General features: G+C 44.3%; 1 protein-coding gene across 27 annotated transcripts in view; it reads right to left on the bottom strand.

The window, feature by feature from the left end:
- The window catches only part of EPB41L2 (erythrocyte membrane protein band 4.1 like 2), a 194,893-nt gene that overhangs the window by 60,132 nt on the left and 113,420 nt on the right, over nucleotides 1-21,341 (bottom strand). For all 27 annotated transcript variants that reach the window (XR_012002662.1, XR_012002666.1, XM_072764362.1 and 24 more), the window contains one exon: nucleotides 13,859-13,963. Coding sequence is in view for 25 of the 27 variants with exons in the window: in XM_072764362.1 (XP_072620463.1) it covers nucleotides 13,859-13,963 (105 nt within the window). In the remaining 2 variants the exon portion in view is untranslated. The remainder of the gene's footprint in view (nucleotides 1-13,858; nucleotides 13,964-21,341) is intronic.

The raw sequence follows: 21,341 nt of genomic DNA, 5'->3' as shown, positions 1-21,341 counted from the left end.
GCCATCAGTCCCTGCGGACACTGGAGACGAGCGCAGGCAAGGACCGTGACTGGCTCGTAAAAGCAGGTACACCCCAACCCAGAGGGCCATCCCAACTCCTAAAGCCAACTTCTCCTCCCCTTAGAACTTCCCTTCTCCCTGCACACGACGCTCTGGAGAAGGACCTTCAGACCAGCTGATGGCTTCCTTCCTGCTCCTCATGTAACATCCTTTTTTCACACCAAGCTGGAGGTCCAGTCGTCAGGAACTCCCTTTCCCTCTCCCTTTCCACCCTTTGAGAGACTTAACATAAAATATTCTGGGAAACTAGTACAGGATCTTAAAGCGAAAATGGCCAACTGTGAACTACTAAGTCCACACCACCTAAGGACATTAAACACTTACCTCTCAGTTATCAGCAACAGATCCACCCAAAAAAGTGTCTAGACATCTATTTTTTTGCCCGTATTTCTTTATATTTCCTCTGTGTTCCTCAGGTCCAGCCTCTCCAAGTTCACCCTACCTTATCTTCATTAATGCACCACAAGCACATTGTCTAAGATACAGCATATCGACTGAAATAGTCGAGCTTTAGACAACCTGAAGGTTGGGGGTGCTGGCCCCAACTCGCAGGCAGGAATCCACGTGTAAGCTGACCCCCGCCCAACATGTTGCTACTACAGCTGGCTGCTGACCAGAAATCTCACCAGCAATGTACACAAGTCACGTAACACATATTTTACACGTTCTGTGCATTGTACACCGTGTCCTCGCGACAAAGTAAGCTAGAGAAAAGATGCTGAGAAAGTCCCGAGCGAATACAGGGCCGTCCTGTACGTACTGAAAGAGCTCTGCGCCAAAGCGGACCCTGCACAGCCCCAGGCCCGTCCAGGGTCCCCTCTAAGCCGCTTTACAACCACAAAGTTTCCCCTGTAACCCCGAGGGGGACCCGCGTCCCGGTCACTCGGGGCCTCCTGCCCCCGACCCCCACCCCTGGCCTCCGCCCAGATGACAGGGTGCCCCAGCACCACCTCAGGGTGTTCACAGACCCCACACACGCTCTGTGGCGCTGACCATGCCGAGGCCTCGGAGGGACCGACACCGCCTGTGGCCTCTGGTCATCCTAAAATACAAGTCCTAGTATTTCTATTAGAGTTGCTTTTATTTGAAAATTAGGTATTTATTAATTAGATATTAAGTAGCTATTATTAGAATAATTAGACTACTAACATCCCGAATGGGATGTAATTTTATCATCTGGGGTCATAGATTCATAAGTAAAATGACATAATGACATAAAAATTACATAAAAATGACAATGTGACTTCTAAAGGAAACACAACTCTATTATCTATTATCTACTATCTATTATCTGCATTATTAGCCACAAACTAATAATGTGTATGTAACAAATACATAACAAATATTTAACAAATAAAAATAGACTTCCTGGTTTTGACACTTGGAAAGTGCTGGATGGATTAAGAAGCAGACACAAAAGGAGGGGAAAAAAAATCTGAGGACATAAATGCGCACGGCATACGCATGCCCGTGCAGGACCCACATGTGTACACGCACACACATGCACCCCACATGAAATTACGGTGCAAAATTCCAATTCTTTCAAAGACTTGGCCACCCCACACATGGACTTTGGGATGGATGCTACATGGAGTCCAGCTTGGCTTCCACCAACTCTATGAACTGGGGCTCCCCTCGGGCTCCCTGGAGGCTCGGGTCTACATGAGGACCAACACGACCTCACAGGGTAGCTCTTTTCAACCATTCATTCAAATGCTTCCTGGAGAGTAAGTGCAAACGCCAAGTACCTCACCCAGCACCTCTAACAAATGATACATCGGCCTATCACCTTTGAGTATATATCCCTTCTCACATAGTTATATTACTTTCAAAGGTGATAGGCTACCTGTATTAGAGAAGTTAATCTTTATATGAACATTTCTACCCACAAAAAAAGTCACCAAATCATTCACTGTATACTCATGGGCCACGTGGAATAAAAAAATCAGACCCCTTGTCCTTAGAGACAACTGTCTGGATAATGCCCACCCTTGAAGCTGTCCCACTGTAATGAAGAATCCTGCTGGAAGCAAAGGAACATGAGCAGCACAATCCCCTCTCATGAGAATAATCACCGATAACTAGTCCCTATGCTTTCATGTACACAGTAATGTATTACCTGCTAAAAAAGACAGATTTACCCATGGCCCACTTGAAACAGCCTCCAGGGAGGTTGCCTGAGGGTCTCTACTTTGACAGTCCCAGGCAACTCATAATCGGGCAAGATGGGGATTTTCCTCAGTGCTTCCCAGACTTTAAGGTACAGGCAACAATGCAAAACTAAAAAGAACTAAAATCCAGATCAGAATTCAACAAAATTTATCTTGGCTTCTTAGAAATTAAAAGTATTTTGGCAGGTACACTTAGGGGCAGGGACATTCATTCACTCAATTTGGTATCCTTCTCCTCATCTTCCCCTTTTTACCCCCACTCTGTACCCAAAGTATGAACTCATCATGTACTTATTTTCTGAATGAACATCAGGTGAACCAAGGAATAAATAAAAACTGCAAGGGAATCCTATCACAGGTTGCAACAGAAGTAAATTAAAATGGGGTCCTAGAGTCCAGTGTTATTATATCACCTTAGAACATGAAACTGGAAGACTCTAATCAGTTGGTGGGGGAAGATGATACATCTTTACTTTCACTAATCTCTAACTGAAATTTAGCATTAACCACCACTTATGAACATAGGAGAAAAAATCCTGGTTAATATGAGCAGTACCATTAGCTTTGTCACTCGTGGGAATCAAAAACAATTCCCTATCCCATTACAGTTGCTGCAGACCTTAAAATATCTCTTAGGCTAACCAATATTTTGAAATCACTGTAGGGATTAGATGCTGGTGATCATCCCAAATTTAATGAATATTTTGGAAATGTTATTTATTGGCTTCCCTTATAAGCTCGTGTATAACTTTATTATACAGTTAAAACCCTATTCTGAGAACTCAGCAGCCCACAGAATTCACTAGGCTGCCAAAGGAATACATGACAGCAAAAAAGGTTCAAAACAAAACAAAAACCTGTCTTAGAAGGTTACAGAAATCCAAGGAACAAAGCAAATATCTGTACGTGTATTTCTTGTTGCACTGAAGTCCTTCTGTCCCCACCCCACTCCTGATCACTACCAACCTGAGGGCAAAGCACTCTTGGTTAACCAAGTCTTCTTACCACATTTTAAAAGGGTTAAAGAGGATTTTCAATTATCCTCTAACAACAAAAACATCTAGAAAAAGATGGAAGCCCTGATTACAAATGCTGGTGTTGGGAGAAACATCAGAGGCTGATGGTCTAAACGTCTGTGCACGGTGGGAATGGTCTCCCTCCCCCTAAGTGCCTATGGCTGCGGGCACACGTCCGGAAGCATGAGCCACGCGGGGTCCCCAATGCCTTGGCTCCTGTAATGCTCCAAACTTCTACAATGCTGTCACCTCACAAAAACATCTGATCCCCTACGTGAGTGCTTCTCAAACCCTGAGAAGGTTGGAGTCACCCGAAGATCTTGTCAAAACATGGACATCAACTCAGTAAGTAAGGACCCAGAGTCTTCCTTCCTAACAAGCTCCTAGGTGGGACCAATGCTGAGGGCCCCCCGACCATCCTTTGCGTAGTACAGCTGTAGACTGCTTTTAAGGTCTTTTTCCAAAAGTTGAAGGTTGAAAGACACTTTTCAAGACCTTTACCTGGCTTGCCAGGTAGGTGCCCAGCTTCCCTGGCTCCTGCAGGAGCCCTAGCAATCCCTGCCCTCCATGTTTCCCTTCTTTGGACTCTGCCCACCGCACTGAACAGCTGTACCCAATAATGCCAAGTCCCGCGGCCTCTCCTCCACCAAGGTGCTAACCACTTCCGGCTGACCGAGGAGCTGCAGCAGCAGCCTACTAGTGGCCGAGAGTGTGGCTGCCTAGGCCGCGGGCCACCGAGAAGAGCGGACCTCGACACTGGCCCAGGAAACCCTCACCATATCTGCCTCCAAGTTCCTTGCTCCCCCAAAACACCCATCTCGCCTGCTTCCCTTTCAGCCTGGATGCTAGGAGCCCAGAGTTAGAGGTTTTCCAAAATGTTCAGCTGTGCCTCCCTTGCTCACGTTTGTCCATCCGGCCGGGTGAGAGACATTAGATCCATCCGACCCTGTATTACCAAATGTTAAAAGTATAAACTTGCCTAAAAGCTGCGAGTTCCCTTCAGAATTCACCGTGCTGAAGGAGATCCCTCCAAACCTTGGCCGCAATTAGGCCTAATGGAGCGCTGCCCTCGTGCTGGCGTTGGCAGAAAAGGGACAGGCTTTCTAGGTTACGGTGACACGTTCACTATGCGTCTGGGAGGGCGGGATTCTAATTTCCGCCTCTGGTATTAGAAGCTGCCACTGGACTGAATACAGAATTTCATTAAAGAATACTTTATATGTGACAAAGAGTTTAATATTTGTGTTTTTAGTTCCAGTTTCTGGAGGGAAATGGTCAGACTATCAGACAAACATTTTAATCAGTTTTCATAAAGTTAGCTGTCGATATCAACGGCACTTCTAACAAGCTCCTCTTTCAATATGGCTTGAAGCAAAGAAACATTTAATCTCTGGGGCCAGGCGCCAAACTCTATTAACATCAAAAATTCAAGACAATATTTTTCCCTTTAAAGAGAGTCCAAACCCTTAATGATGGTTCCAGCTAGACATAAATACAAGAACTATATGGACTTGAAATTCCATATATAAACGAGTAACATGTTGCTCGATTCCACATATTTTTACCGGCATTTTCCACAGTAAAGTTTACATAAAACTTCTCAAGAGACATTAAGAAGTTCTGACACGAATAACGATACATTTTCATATGTAGAGCAAACTGAAAGTCTTCCAACTCAAGACCTCAACTATGAGACACAGCACTACACTAAAATCAAAGGAAAGTTTACATTTTCTATGGACAATTTTCATACAAATAACTATGGCTTTATCTCACCTTCAATTTATATTATGTTGAAATGAGTCACTGAAATTTCTATAAATCCAGGTAATATTCAGCAGGAAAAGGGGAGCAGCTTAAATTCCTTTACCCTATAGTGTCCTATTGTTGAAACTGCATGGGTTTCAAATGCAATAAGACTGATGAACCAAAGTCAATACAATGGTAATATTATTCTTTGGAAAAATTAGGACACCATTCAAATCTAGATTAGAAAAAATAGGAGTTCTTTTGCCTACATGTCTTGAGGACTGATTTTTTTTTTTTTACATCAGCGAGAAGGAATAAAAAAAGATACAAAAGTTATGAAAGCAAATCAGATTATATGTGAAAAATACACTGCCAGTGACATGTGAGCCCTCATTTTCTGAAAAGTCAGGATTTCAAAAGGACACCCCAGTGTTCTAGGGTTAAAGCCTGGATGACAAAGCATGTGCCTAACCACATGGGCCTTCTCATCTCCCATTTCACAGGAGAAACTACAAAGTAAAATAAGGAATTAGGAGCTCCTGATTTAACAGGTTTTTCTGTTTTTCTGTCAGCAGGGATCCTGTGTTGAATCCCTCCACATTGAACTTCATCCCAATTCTCTGCCTCAAGGACCTGAGCCTGCTGAGGACTCTGGCCATCCTTTGCACACTGAGCCAAGGCCCTGCCATCAGTTTCCACCTCTGTAGACTTCATCCCATTCTCAGATACAACACCCTCCCTCTCCTTTTAAGTTTTCTACCCATTTATTCTCACCGCAGCAGCTCTTCAAGGCCTTCTTTGGACCTTCACCCGTCGGCCCCAGCCATTTCCTCCCGAACTATTAGTCCATTTCAGTTTATGTTCCCTCCCATGTCCCCATGAGTAATCAGCTGGATTACCATCCTAGCAGCAGCTCTGGTTTTCTAGATCTTCCGTCCATCTTACCGTAACCACCACGAGCACAGCCACCTGGGAACCCCCCATGACACCCCATTTCCCCAGTCTTCTCCCCATGGAGCCGATGGTACCACCAACATATTCCGTGGCCATCATAACTGTATGATCTCTGGCCTCGGCTGGACTGGCTCAACGGCGATCCACATATTTGTCCTTAGCTGTCTGCGTCCCGGGGCCCCCTGTGCATCCCCCTCCTGTTACTCTTGGTGGAGGGGTCTACCCTCGATTCCTCAGAGCTTTGAGGTGGCGCTTGATGAATACGGACTCCGAGCAGCGCCACTCCTGAACTCACTCTTGCAGACGAGGGATGAGCCGCCTGCTTCATTCCAGGCTCGTCCTCTTCTGGACTCTGGAGCCTTCCATCATCATCCCTTTCCTCCTCCTCGGGCATTCCCACAACCACAGTCGGAGTCCTTCCATCCAAGCAAGTCGACCAACCCTCCAGGTTCCTACTGCATGTGCTGCCCTGTCCTACGTGCTTCAGGTTCATGAAAGACTGCTTCAGGTTCAATTCATACAATGGAGTAAAATGTCACTTGACTTCCACAGTCACAGCAGCCACATTTCAACAGATTGACAGCCATCTGTGGTGAGCAGCTGCCATGCTGGATGGAGCAATCTAGAACATGCATCATCCATCACGAAAGGCTCTGTGGGACCATGCTGGTCTACATCCTCTTGTATCGTTCTCACACCTGTCCTCCTCCTCACAGCCAGCTTTCTTTAAATAGTCTATACTCACTCTCATATTTTAAGATTCATTTGAGAGAGAGGATGAGCCATGGGGGGGCGGGCAGAGAGAGAGGGAGACTCAGGGCTCACCCCAGGACTACAGGATCATGACCTGAGCCAAAGGCAGACACTCACCTGGCTGAGCCATGGGGCGCCCCATCCCACTCACATTCTGTGCGCTAACCTTCCTCAGCCTCACCTTCCCCAATCCCCAAACACAATGTAGCCAACAGCCTCTAAGCATTTCCCACTTAGCACAATGGAAACAAGATCTCATGTCTGCCCACAACTCCGAACTACACTGCTTCCCCATGGACCCTGTGAACAGGTCTCCACCGAGCTCCAGCTCCCAAGCCCGCCATCACCCTCACACCCCAGAGATGATGGGCCACACGGTCCTCTACAGACACTCCCTACTCAGCATCTGTCTCCTGTCCTCACTTCTTATGTCGCCGTCTTAGTTTCCATCACCTCTGGACCAGACACCGGACCTTCCTGCCTCTCACCTCCGTCCCTGACGATCTCCCTCCACACCACAAACAGGGCCCTACTTCTGACTTGAAAATCTGACCGTGGCACATTCTAAAAACCCTTTATGTCAGGATAAAAGTCTAGATGCCTTAGCGTCTTCCAAACACACAGCCTTCCAAAAACCGTTCTTCGCTTAGCTTCCCATGATCACCAGCATTCCCCACAGAGCCACCCTAAAGTAACCCATGACGTCAGATAAAACCCTGTGCCTGCTGAGAAAACAGCTTCAAGACGAGTTCTCACTCCTCCGCCCACCTTGCCCATTGCTCGCAGGTCCCTCCTGCACAGACCCTGGAGCCCATGTCCTCCAGCCCCGTCAAACAGCTTGGAATTCCTTACACACCACCACTCTTCACACTGGAGCTATTCCTTTCTTCTGCATAGAACGTCCCCTTCCTGCCCACATCCAGATTATTGGTCATAAGTCTCAATTTCTACGGTAGAATGTTAATATCAAACTCCTTCTATCATTTCTAAAATTTATAGATTGGCCTATATATACAACAATATAAACATTTCAAGCCCTTGTCAGCTAATAAAACAATAGATGTCCAGCTGATAGGGTACATTAAGTTGTGTCACTGAACTCAGATTACTAGAAGCCCACATACGTGGGTAATATTAGCCTCACTGCCATGGTCAGAAGGTTTGTCTCCCTACAACCCCTACATGGAAATCTTAATTCCAATGTGATGCTATGAAGAGGTGGGTAACTGGGTCATGAGAGTGGAATGGTCATGATCAGGATCAGCACTCCCCACAGAAGAGGCTCCACAGAACTCTGCTGTCCTTTCCACCACATGAGGACACTGCGAGAAGTCACGGTCCGTGAACCAGGAAGCAGAGCCTCACCAGATACCAAATTTGCTGGAGCCCTGATCCTGAAATTCCCAGCCTTCAAAAAGGTGATTTATTCTGAAACCCATCCAGTCTGATATGTTGTTCTAGCAACCCAAATGGACTAAGACACTGACCAAAAAGTCAATCTATTTTCTGTCCCAAAACGTGTGAGGGATGGGTCATCTCTCACCTACTTACACAGCCCATAACATAACAGCCTTGAACATCCCCTACACAAACAGCAGCAGTGCTATTCCTAAACTGAGAAGAGTGGAATCACAGCATATCCAGTGAGCCTGGTTGAGTGGGTGGGTGCACATGTGGGTGCACGGGTGTCATGAGCGGTAAGTAAGACTGAGTAGGAGAAAAACAGGTTTCCTACTTGGAAATTCATCTCCCAGGTGATCTGGCAAGAAGGGAAACAGCCCCTGGGGTGCCTGGGTGGCGCAGTCCGTTAGACGTCGGACTCCTGGGTTTCGGCTCAGGTCGTCATCTCAGGTTCGTGAGATCAAAAGCCCCATGTCAGGCTCCTCACTGAGCTCAGGATCTGCCTGAGATTCTCTCTCCCTTTGCCCCTCCCACTTATGCATGCTCTCGCTCCAAAATAAACCTTTTTAAAACAAGGGAGAAAGTTTTTTAGAGAAGCACCGGCATGGAATCTCGCAGTCACTAGTGGCAAGTCAGGTCATCCCTTAAATTCACTGACACACAGAAACATCAACTGGAAAACTGCTACTGGGGACACAGCCCAGAATATCCTCCCACAACCCATTTATGAAGTCCTGCAGGATGTCTTTCAGATTCTGGTAAGATGGAAAGTCCTTCTACAGCAAGATGACCTTCTTCCATCCTTCCAGTCAGGACACCCATGAACACTGTACCCATTTTCATACCTTGCCTGACAAAGCTAAGAACTGCTGAGTTTTCTATTTTTTTCCTTCCTAGTTTACTTGGTTTTGAATCTTACCTTCCACGTTTACTGCCTCAGTAGCCTTGGGTGAATCATTTAACCTCTCTATGCCTCAACTTTCTGTATTTATAAAGTGTGGTTAATAATACCAACCTTTCAGGGCTGTTCTGAAGACAAGACGAGGCGACGTGTGAAGTGCTGCAATAGTGCTGGTGCATTGTGAGAATCCCAGAATGATTAGCTATTAATAGTTAGGTCTATTTTATTTGGCTGTTTTTTTTAAGTAGGCTCCATGCCCAGTACGGAGCCCAACACGGGACTCACAGACTCACGACCCTGAGATCAAGCCTTAACCTGAGATCAAGAGTCAGACGTTTAACTGAATGAGCTGCCCTGGAGCCTCTATTCAGGATATATATATATTTTTTTATGATAAAAGCCACTTTGGAATCTTTTAAAATGAAGTTATAAATAAGCATGTCTAACTAGGAGCCTCAATATAAATAGGATATTCCCATCTAGAAATAAAACCACCCTACAGCACTCTGTATCAAGACAGAGTCCACCTGGAGTGCTAGCAGCCACTTTTTTTTTTTTTTAAGAAAGAGGGATACACAGAGAGGAAGAGGAAGAGATAAAATCTTAAGTAGGCTCCACGCCCAGTGCAGAGCCTGATGTGGGGCTCGATCTCATGAGCCAAAATGCTTAACTGAGCCACATAGGTACCCATTCTTTAAAGCACATATAAAATTAATTTAGTTATTCTTCTAAAAGTTGTTATCTGACCTAAAGTCAACATGTCTTGAAAAATGACACGCGTGATATACCCTGCCATCCCCCTAACTGGGCCCTCCCCAACTCACTAAAAGGCACCTCCATCCAGCCGGCCAGCCTCCCAGGCCTTACTAGTGTTATGTCATCCCTCACACCCAATCATCACACTGATTCTTCCTCCTTCCTCAACCAATCTTAAATTCTTTACTTGACTAGGGGCTTACCATCGTCACTATTTTTTAGTATACAGTACAGCGATGCTAACCTTATTCACATTATTGTGCAAGAGATTCTGAAACTCTTTCATTTTGCAAAATTGAAACTCTATACCCACGGAACAGCAGGCGCCCCCTGCTCCTGCCGGCAGACACGGTTCTACTTTCCATTTCCACGAGTGTGACTATGGATACCTCATATAAGTGGATCACAGTGCTTGGCTTTTTGTGGCTTATTTCACTTAATGTCCTCTAGGTTCAACCATGCTAGAGTATGTGATAGACTTCCCAAGGCTCAATGATATTCCATTCACCACATTTTGTATATACCACGCTTTGTTTATCTAATTCATTCATCAGTGGACACTGGGCTACTTCCACTTCTTGGCTACCATGAATAATGCTGCAATGAACACAGGGGTGCAAACATCTCCTAAAGATCCTGATCTCTTCTTTTGAATATATACCCAGAAGTGGGACTGCTGGATCATATAGTTCTATTTATAATTTTTTGAGTATTTTCCTGTTTTGAGTGCTTATACTGTTTTCTTCAAGAGCTCCATCATTTAACATTACCACTACCAATGCACAAGGGTCCCAATCTCTTGGTATCCTTGCTAACACTTCTTATTGTGTATTTCTGCTAGTGGCCATCCTAATGGGTGTGAGATGGCACAAAGGCAGTATTTAATAAATATTTGATAATGTTTAACTAGATTGAGGTTACACAGACAAAAATGTATGATCTCTACCTTCAAGTTCCTAAAGGAATGGGGAAAAATGATGGACACAAATAAGGTTTGTGCTAAATGTCTAGATAGATAACAGATGGAAGAAACTGTCAACTCTCCTTGAGTGGGAGCAGGAGACAGAGTGGTGGAGAGCAGTCAAGCTAAATCACCTAGAGTAGGATACTTAAGTAGGCATCAAATACCAAAAAAGTAGGACATCTTAAGTAGGCATCAAATACCAAAAAAAAAAAAAGGAGGGAGGAAGAGGACACGCCAAATGTAAAGAATAGTATATTCAAGCAGCAGCTATGGTACAGACCAACAAAGCTCTTATGAGGAGAGAACTTTGGTGTGGATTGAACCCAGACTCTATGTGGGAGGTTACTGAGAAATGAAATAAGAGAAGTAGAACATTGTCAACCACCCCAAGAGGGTCAAGGCTGGATCCACTCAATGGTGCTAAACCAGGGACTGCCAAAATCAAACAGGCGCTCCTGAGATCTCAGTCTAGCAGCAGCATGCTGTGTGACCATGGGGCCCGGGACCAGATGGTTCATCCACGTGGGAGGATGACAATATTGTCAAAGCAAGAGAGGACAGGGGTCAAACCTAAGTCCAAACCATGGACCAAGAGAACTAGGAGAGGGATGTTAGTAGGTAGACGAAGAACAGACCTTTTTGACTGATAAGCAATGGAAGCATGTGGAAGGAGTGGAAGGACCCACTCTATAGGAGACGGATGAGGTCTAAGGGGAAGATGCCAGTTTGCTCTGAGATCACTGAGTGCAGTGTCCAGGAGGCAGTTAAAGAGGAGTCTGAGATTCAGGTCAAAGATATGGATTAGACACATAAACTGGAAGTCATAAAAATAAAAACTGGTGGATCCCACTATCTAAATACCACTCTTTCTCATGTAAATCTAGGGTTGCAGAAATACCAGATGTCTTTATGTAGCATATCCTGTTTCTACTAACAGAACATGTTTTTCTACATGTTTTACAACATACTAGATGGCTTCCTTCTTTCACAAAGCTTAAGTGCTCTTATGACTATCCCATATGTAATTGCAGAAAAAGTGGATAATGATAGCCAAATTCCCACCACTTTCTTTTTTATAGCTTTTAGGACTAGCAGAAGGGCATATAGTTGGAAATATTATCAAAACCACCCTTAATTTCAAGTCTAAAAAAAGCACGTCGTTTATTTAGTCAAATATCTGATACGTTACTACATCTGAGAAATGCATTCTAAACAGAATTCTAATGGAGAATACTACCATATTATTCTGCAGGCAGACATGCAATTTAATTGTCTTTCGTTTAAATGTGGAATTAAACCACAAATTAGGCATCAAGGCTTTAAAACTAAGCAAACTGAGAAAACTAAATTTATATGTAATTATCACCCTTAATACCCCGTATTTCATTACCAAGACATATAAACAATGACAGCATGCGGGCAAATAAACTTTCCCGCCTATGTTCATCCACTGACTGTTTTCTTCTGTTGACTGTGACATACAGGTTAGAAACAGCAAGGCCACTTCCTTCGCCATGACCAGGGGCTCAGGCATCCCCAGACAGAAGATCTCGGCGAGGCTGTCCACAGCCACAAGCTAACGGACTTAAGAGGGCTTCACTCCGGGATGCAACAGGATCAAACCTTTACTCTTCACTCCTCCACTCAGCCTTCTCCGCCAGTCACATCCCATTACTCAAAGTGCAGTAGAAGAGGAATGGCCCTTTCTTAACAAGGAGGAAAGTGCTAGAGACTGACTGTATGTGTGTCCTCCCCCCACCATTCATATGTTGAGACCCAATCCGCAGTGTGCCAATATTTGGGGGCCTTTGGGAGGTGATGAGGTCATGGAGGCAGATCCCTCACGAGTGGGAGCTGTACACGTATGGAGAAGCCTCGGAGAGCTCCCTGCCCTTCTGTTTGTGAGGACACAGAACGCATTATCTACGTGGGCCAGAAAGTGGGCCCTCCCCAGACGCTGAACCTGTTGGCATCTTGATCTTGGCCTTCTCAGCCTTCCTGTGTTATTTATGAAGCACTCCGACTATGGCACTTTGTTAGAAATGCCCAAACTGACCCCGACAGAAGGCTGCTGGTTACCTAGCTAATTGCCAGATTGGATTACTGTTGCCCCCCATGATTTATATAGGAGACTGAGAAGCCCTGCCAGTCCCTGGAATTAGCAGTAGGCATCAGAGCCTCCGAGGCTCCTGCTTAGTGTCTTGGGAAATTCCTGGGGCAGAACAATCTCAACACACTTGATGCCAGGTGGATTTGCACCGGGTGCCGGCCGGTCAATCTGCCACCTGCACCAGGCTGGGCCCCACCTCCTTTCCTGCTTCCCTGTAACCCGACAACAGAGCAAGGAACACATCATCCCACACAGCCACCAGTCTGTCTAGCAAGGCAAGCGCTCTCCCAAGCCCCCAGACAAGTGCACATTGCTTCCAATATGCTTTCTTCCTTGTATTTTAGAATGTTTCACCACTTCAAAAAGAACCCTCCTATCCATGATCTGTTAGTCCCTCCTTTCCCCCAACACCTCTCTCAGCCCCTTGCCACTACTAATCTACTTCCTGTTTCCATTGATTTGTCCACTCTGGATATTTCAAATAAATAATCATATAAATATGGTTATTGGTGTCTGGGTTTTTTTACTTAGCATGTTTTCAAGATTTATCCATGTAGCATTTATCAATACTTACTCTTTTTTTAATTATTTTTTTAAATTATTTTATTTTTTCACCCAGTCCTCATCCTGCCAAGTGTCCCCCTCAGTCACCCCAACCACCTCCCTTTCCACCACCCCTTGTTCGTTTCCCAGAGTTAGGTGTCTCTCGATTCTTAGCATACAGGTGGATTCAAGAGCTAAAAAATTCAACATAAAAAATTTTAAATCCGTTCTTTCAGTCTCTAATAACACAGAATCAGACATCCCTTCTGTCTGCATACGGACCTAGTGGGAAAACATACACACACAATGGCGGAAACTTTTAGGTGATTCTCTCTACATAGGTTTTTAATACTTACCTAATTTCAACAATAAATATAAAATATGTCAAATTATTTTAAGGGTAAATTTTATACTGCTTAAGAAAAAAAAATACAGTATTTTTCTAAGAGATACAAATAAAGTTGAAATCATTTCACTTACTTTCTGCTCAGGGCTTTCCTGAAATAAAAGTCCAAAGTAGTCCTTCTCCAGGAGATTGAGATGTTCACACACTTTGTCAAATAACACTTGTCCCTTAGCACGTTTCTGAGGGAAAAAAGAAATGGTATCCTTACTTTTCCAGCACTAAAGATTCCGTGAATATGGTAAATAAAGGACTTCACATCAACATTATTTAGCATAATAGATTTGTTTCCCAATCTTTTATAATACAAAAGAGTGATTAACAACTTTTTCACTTTAGAATCCTCCTCCCCTGCCACAGACACAAAGCTTAAATTCTAAAACGAAAGCGTGATTAAACGTTCTCTGCTTTACTTCCTACTCTATAAATTATAAAAAGGACTCCAAAAGTAGGACGCTAAGGGTTCGTTTATTTTTAAGATGGTACAAAAATACGTCCGATCGCCTCCGCCAGCTCCTCAGGGCGGCTGACGTCCTCTCCACAAGCTCCCCCGGGAAAAGTGTTCGGGCCTGCTCTTCACTTATCCTAACACAATGTATCCCATCGGTTCTCAGGTTTGATTCTTGGAGACTAGAAAAAAATAATTTTTTTCAATTCAGGCGAAGCTTCTTCTTGAGAACGACGGGACACTCACTCCCTTTTCATAACAAAAGTTCAGGATACAAGGTGATGGAACTCGGAGAGTAAGGTCAACTGCCCCGAGGATGTAACGTACCTTCTGCCTTAAACGGTTTGCTGTATTTTGTATTTTAATTTAAGAAACTGCTCTCAAGCGAGATGTAAAGGCCTCTGACAGCCCCAGAAAAGTTCACTGTCAACCAGTGGCAAGGCATCAAGCGGGGACTGGTCTCCACTCAGGATGCGCGGCCCCGGGCAGGCCCCTTCCCTGCGTGGAGGTGAGCCGCCCTGGGCCCCCCTCGGACGTCGGCATCCTCAGAACAATGCCCTCCCACCACCACAGGGACACTCCGTCACCTTCCCCACGTGGAAGTGAGCGTCCCCCATGGGCGCATCCCGAACAACCCAATGAGGCATCGAGGACGTCTCAGGGTCGAATCAGTAGGACCCCGACATGGGATCCTGAGACAGTCTCAGAGAAACTCAGTTCAAGCACTGGTTTCGCTCCCCGAACCTTTTCCTCCTCCCCGTGGTGGGAGCAGAGGTGGAAAACTCGTGTCTGAAAGACGTGCAAAGGAAAATCTGGAACTTTCATTGGTAAACCTTTAGTAGTAATGTTTCTTAAAAAAAAAAAAAAAAAAAAAAGAGAGAAGAAGAGGAAAAGAATCACACCAAAGAGAGGGAAGAAGGAAGAAGTGACGTCATTTCAACATGACAAGCACTGCACCTTCACTGTTATCACTACAGATTCAGAAATTAGGGAGACAAAATAGACAGGTGTTTATAGGTCTGCACATTCAAAGTACGTGAAATAGGGGCACCTGGTGGCTAAGTGTCAGCCTTCGCTCAGCTCGGGTGGTGACCCCGCGGTCCTGGGACCCAGCCGAGCCTTGGGCTCCCTGCGCAGGGGGGAGTCTGCTTGCCTCTCCCACTCCTACCCCCCACCCCCACTCTCTCTCAAATAAATATCTTTTAAAAAAAAAAGAAAGTACCTAATTCTACAGTAGTAAGGAAGAGTATTGCATTCTGGATCCCAAACACCAAAGTTCTACGTACATTCCCATTATTGACAAATTACGTGATCAAGGACAAGACACTTTCCTTCCATTTGCCTTAATTTGCACACCTGTGAAATGGGTGGTAACAGCATCCTCCACAGGGTGCGGTGGGTGCTGGACAGGCCGCTACACACAGAGAGCCTAGGACAGCGTGCGGGGCCTCGTGCTTACTTAATGTGGGCGGCCGCCGTGAGGGGCTGGAGAGTCTCAAACACAAACAGGGACTAAGTGCACTTACACAAGATTTTGGCTTAAGCTTTTAAAATGTAAGGTTCTGTATTTCATTATTTGGTCTGCATGCAATTATTAACCTATATGATTAAAACTTTGAATTCAGAGGTATTTTAAATTAACTTTATGAGGAGAAGGGAACTCAAAACATAACAGCTGGCTTTCTTAAATGTACAGTAAAATCTATGGTCTCTTTTTTTTATAGGAACCTGGAGTTGATGTGAAGATATATGGTTGCAAATAGCAGCAAAGAATTTTTTTTTTTTTAGGAGAGTGAGCAGGTGCCCATATCGGGGTGAGGGAGGGCTGCAGAGACAGGGGCAGAGGGGAACCCCAGCTCAGCACAGAGCCCCTGACACAAGGTTCCTTCTCATGACCCAGAGATCATGACCTGAGCAGAATGCTCAACTGACTGTGCCACCCAGACGCCCCAAAGAATATCCTGGAGATAATCAATAATTCAAGATAGAAGTAGTGAATTCTCTGCATTAATTTCAACATTATTCATTTCTGAATGTCTAGTGGGTAGAAAACTGCCCATCAAAATAAGTGGTCAAAAAATACTGACTGAATCAACTGAAAAAAAGCACTATGGTGTACTATATGCAACATCCCTATTTTTAATGAGGTGACACTAACCTACTCAGCCCCTAGTGAAGGACCATAGCTACGACGTAATTAGCACCCACTTTGTAATTAGCAACTTTCCTTGTCTGAGATAACAAAGTGAGCCATCAACTACAGCCCCCGCCACATCCATCTACTTGGACATCATACCGATGCATTTACAATGAGGTATAAATGACTTGCAGGGGACAGTTTATCTCCTATACAGCAGAGATTATCATCTTATTTAGAAAGACATAAAAACTCAACAGAAGCTAACATAAGAAGTTGACCTTTAATCAGATAAAGCTCCCAAACTTATCATTTCTAAAAAGGTCTGGCTGTATGTGACCACTACTTTCAAATGAGTGAAACCACCTAGCTGTAGACATCATGAAGAAATGCAACAGACTCAAAAGGAGAGTCCTACTATTTGGTGATAACACTATTTGAAGTTAGGGTAAAAAGGATGTTTAAGACAACCCACGTCCGTGAACACATACTTCAGTTCAAAGAAAACACGTATTCAACACTGGTTATAGTAAAATTTTATTAATAAATCATACTTTCTCACTGGTTTCCGTTTCAAAAATGGAAACATGCTCTCATGGACAGAATTCCCCTAAAGGATTAAGAGAAAAATCTGCAGAAAGCTCAGCACCACGATGAGGCGTCGCTGCACTGGGCAGCACAGGGGCATCCACGCAGGGGCTGGGGTCAGAGCCAGGCCCTGCCTCGTTCAGCTTCCTGTAGGCACTTTCCTACTAGACAAGAGCGACGACAGGCAACCACTTAGTCTCCCTAACTGTCCAAGGAAATCCCAAGTCTCTCACAGCTCACTGGGAGGGTCAAATTAACCCGAGACAGGACACGTCAAGGTGCCAAAGCAAGTGCCTCTGTCAGCCCGATGAGTCCCGTTGGGAGCTGCTCTTTCACGAGCCCACAGCCAACACCAGAGGACCTTCTAGATGCTCTGAAGATGCTCAGACCTTGCTTCTCTGCTATTCTCTCCTTCCCCTCTCCAGGCACAGATGCTTTAAATGCTTGATTAGATCTTAACTGCACGCAGTTATTACTTACGCTTCTATTCAGCATCTCCACCCTCAATGAACTCAAAGTCTGGCTGGAAGACAAAAAAGCAACAATACTGTGGGACACGGACTGAAAGACACACGTACAAAGTGCTACGGCAACACTAAGAACAGTGGAGTAACAGGGTCTGAGAAAACCAACAGCTCCACCAAGACTGTGGCATCTGAAATGAATCTTAAAGGAAATTACCTCTGTTAAGGCAGAGAAAGAGCATTTTCAGAAGAACTTACTTTTCCATTCGGATGTTTATAGAGTCCGACAGAGCCGATTTCTCTGCAAAAGCTACTGGAGAACATGGTAAGGTGAAAAAGTAAGCTGTCCATAACGGACAAGCCGTACACTATGACTGCCAGTCCTGCCGCTCCCCTCTCGCAGGACTGCCAGGGCTTGCCAGGCTAAGAGGCTCAACACGTACTGACCCAGCTCTGACGTGTATTGGTTCCTCTGGGAAGACATCGCGAAAACAATGATAAATAAGATACAGATGGTCTTGGAAACTTCACAAACGACAGAAAATAAAAAGGAAGTCCCTCCAAGGGAAAACAAAGTCCTATGAACCTGCCACCCTAGAAGTAACTGGCTACCTGGTCCAACTGGTCCAAAGACGACTAACCAAGGGCCTATGAGATAGCTGCATGCAACAGCTCCACGCGAAGACAGCAGCTGCTCCGGGGGGGGAGGGGGGGGTTTACCACGTACAATCCCATCTTCCTCCAGCACCTTTAAATATACGATGCACACTCACGCACACACAGTCGGACACACGGGGCTATAAACACAGAGGTGAAGAGAGGGAAAAGGCAGTAAGCAAAAGCCGAGGTTTCAGGAGGCAGAGCAACACGCACCCACCAGACCCACGAGATGTTCCATGTGCGCACCCACGTCCTCAAAAGGGGAGTAATGGGAGATAAAAACTCTGCTTAACTACCATGCATCAAACTTCCTACTTGCACGTGAGATGTCCTGAGATGTCCTATGGCGAAAAAACCTTGTTTCCCATCATTCAACCTCATGTGTCCCCAAAATTATTTGGCTAAATAAAGCACTATTTTATTTTAATACAACACTTACTAACTTAACTCCACATCAGAATGACTGTTCTACAGACCATATCTCAAGAAATGAGGGATAAAAAATTACCATGATCTGGCTCTCAAGGAGATTTGGAGACTGGCATTAACAGTTTTAATTAATATGATTTTTTAAAAAACATTTTATTCATTTAATTGAGAGAGAGAGAGAGAACACAAGCAGGGGGAGCAGCGGACTCCTCACTAGGCAGGGAGTCGAATGTGGGGCTCCATCCCCGCCCTGGGATCATGACCGGAGCCAAAGGCACATGCTTAATGGACTGAGCCTCCCAGGTGCCCCATTATTATTTATTAAACACACACACACAGGGATCCCTGGGGTGGCAGCGGTTTGGCGCCTGCCTTTGGCCCAGGGCGCGATCCTGGAGACCCGGGATTGAATCCCACGTCAGGCTCCCGGTGAATGGAGCCTGCTTCTCCCTCTGCCTGTGTCTCTGCCTCTCTCTCTCTCTCTCTGTGTGACTATCATAAATAAATTAAAAATTAAAAAAAAAAACAGTTTAAAAAATAATAAACACACACACAGAGTTCATCCACTATCTTTATTTTTTTTATTTTTTATTTTTTGGAATTCCACTATCTTTTTGATTCAAAAATGCCAAAAAAGAGAATTTAGTTTAAACTGAATCAGAATTGGATGTGTCCAATCTCTGGCTGGAGCCAAGGATTCCTGGACATAAAATCCCAACAAATATAACCAAAAAATCCAAACACACAAGGAAACCAATCACTGTTATTGAGTATTAGACACTATCAAAATCAGATCTTCAGAGACTGCAAATAATGGAATTATCAAGTACAGAACACAAAGTCAGTATGTTTTACATGTTTAAAGAAATAAATGATTATATCAAGAAATAATTATAAAAAGCAGATTCTGAAAAGAACCAAATAGAAGATCTATAAAAAACGCCTGTAAAAATAAATCCAAAAGGACAGTTTGACGCAGATAGAAAACCAGTGACCGGCAAGATGGATCTGAAAAGACTACCTGAAACACAGCAAAGAATGATGGAAAGTGTGAAAGAACTTCAGACATGGAAGACAGAATGAGGAGTCTACACAGACTTCATCAGAAATGTCACTGAAGGGGCACCTGGCGGGCCCAGTCAGTAAAGCAGGAGACCCCTGATCTCAGGGTTGTGAGTTCAAGCCCCACACTGGATGCAGACTTTACTTTAAAATAAAACCCGTAGGGGCCTGGACGACTCAGTCGGGTAAGCGTCTGCCTTCCATCAGTCAGATCCCAGGGTCCTGGGCTCAAGCCCCGTTGACAGGGAGCCTGCTTCTTCCTCTCCCCTGTCCCTCCCCTCTATCCCCTACTCGTGCTCTCTCTATTGCACTCCCTCAAATTAATAAAATCTTTAAAATAAAATCTTTAAAAATAACTAATTGAAAACAATATAGGGAATAAATGAGAGGCAACATTAAAAGACAGAATAATGGGAGCATTTGGTTAAGCATCCCTGCAGGGGAGCCCGATGCAGGCCTCGATCCCAGAACCTCGGATCACGCCCTGAGCCGAAGGTAGAACCACCCAGGTGACCTCAAAAATAAAATCTTTAAAAACAACTTAAAAAAAATTTGGTAGCGTGGCAGGATACAAAATCAATGCCCAGAAATCAATGGCATTTCTATACACTAACAATGAGACTGAAGAAAGAGAAATTAAGGAGTCAATCCCATTTACAATCGCACCCAAAAGCATAAGATACCTAGGAATAAACCTAACCAAAGAGGTAAAGGATCTATACCCTAAAAACTATAGAACACTTCTGAAAGAAATTGAGGAAGACACAAAGAGATGGAAAAATATTCCATGCTCATGGATTCGCAGAATTAATATTGTGAAAAGGTCAATGTTACCCAGGGCAATTTACATGTTTAATGCAATCCCTATCAAAATTCCATGGACTTTCTTCAGAGAGTTGGAACAAATTATTTTAAGATTTGTGTGGAATCAGAAAAGACCCTGAATAGCCAGGGGAATTTTAAAAAAGAAAACCATATCTGGGGGCATCACAATGCCAGATTTCAGGTTGTACTACAAAGCTGTGGTCATCAAGACAGTGTCATACTGGCACAAAAACAGACACATAGATCAATGGAACAGAATAGAGAACCCAGAAGTGGACCCTGAACTTTATGGTCAACTAATATTCGAGAAAGGAGGAAAGACTATCCATTGGAAAAAAGACAGTCTCTTCAATAAATGGTGCTGGGACAATTGGACATCCACATGCAGAAGAATGAAACTAGACCACTCTCTTGCACCAGACACAAAGATAAACTCAAAATGGATGAAAGATCTAAATGTGAGACAAGATTCCATCAAAATCCTAGAGGAGAACACAGGCAACACCCTTTTTGAACTTGGCCACAGTAACTTCTTGCAAGATACATCCACGAAGGCAAAAGAAACAAAAGCAAAAATGAACTATTGGGACTTCATCCAGATAAGAAGCTTTTGCACAGCAAAGGATACAGTCAACAAAACTAAAAGACAACCTACAGATGGGAGAATATATTTGCAAATGACGTATCAGATAAAGGGCTAGTTTCCAAGATCTATAAAGAACTTATTAAACTCAACAGCAAAGAAACAATCCAATCTGAAATGGGCAAAAGACATGAAGAGAAATCTCACAGAGGAAGACATGGACATGGCCAACATGCACAAGAGAAAATGCTCCGCATCACTTGCTATCAGGGAAATACAAATCAAAACCACAATGGGATACCACCTCACACCAGTAAGAATGGGGAAAATTAACAAGGCAGGAAACCACAAATGTTGGAGAGGA

Source organism: Vulpes vulpes, chromosome 1, assembly GCF_048418805.1.
Source record: "Vulpes vulpes isolate BD-2025 chromosome 1, VulVul3, whole genome shotgun sequence".
Lineage (NCBI taxonomy): Eukaryota > Metazoa > Chordata > Mammalia > Carnivora > Canidae > Vulpes > Vulpes vulpes.
This window is presented reverse-complemented; position numbering and strand designations above follow the sequence as displayed.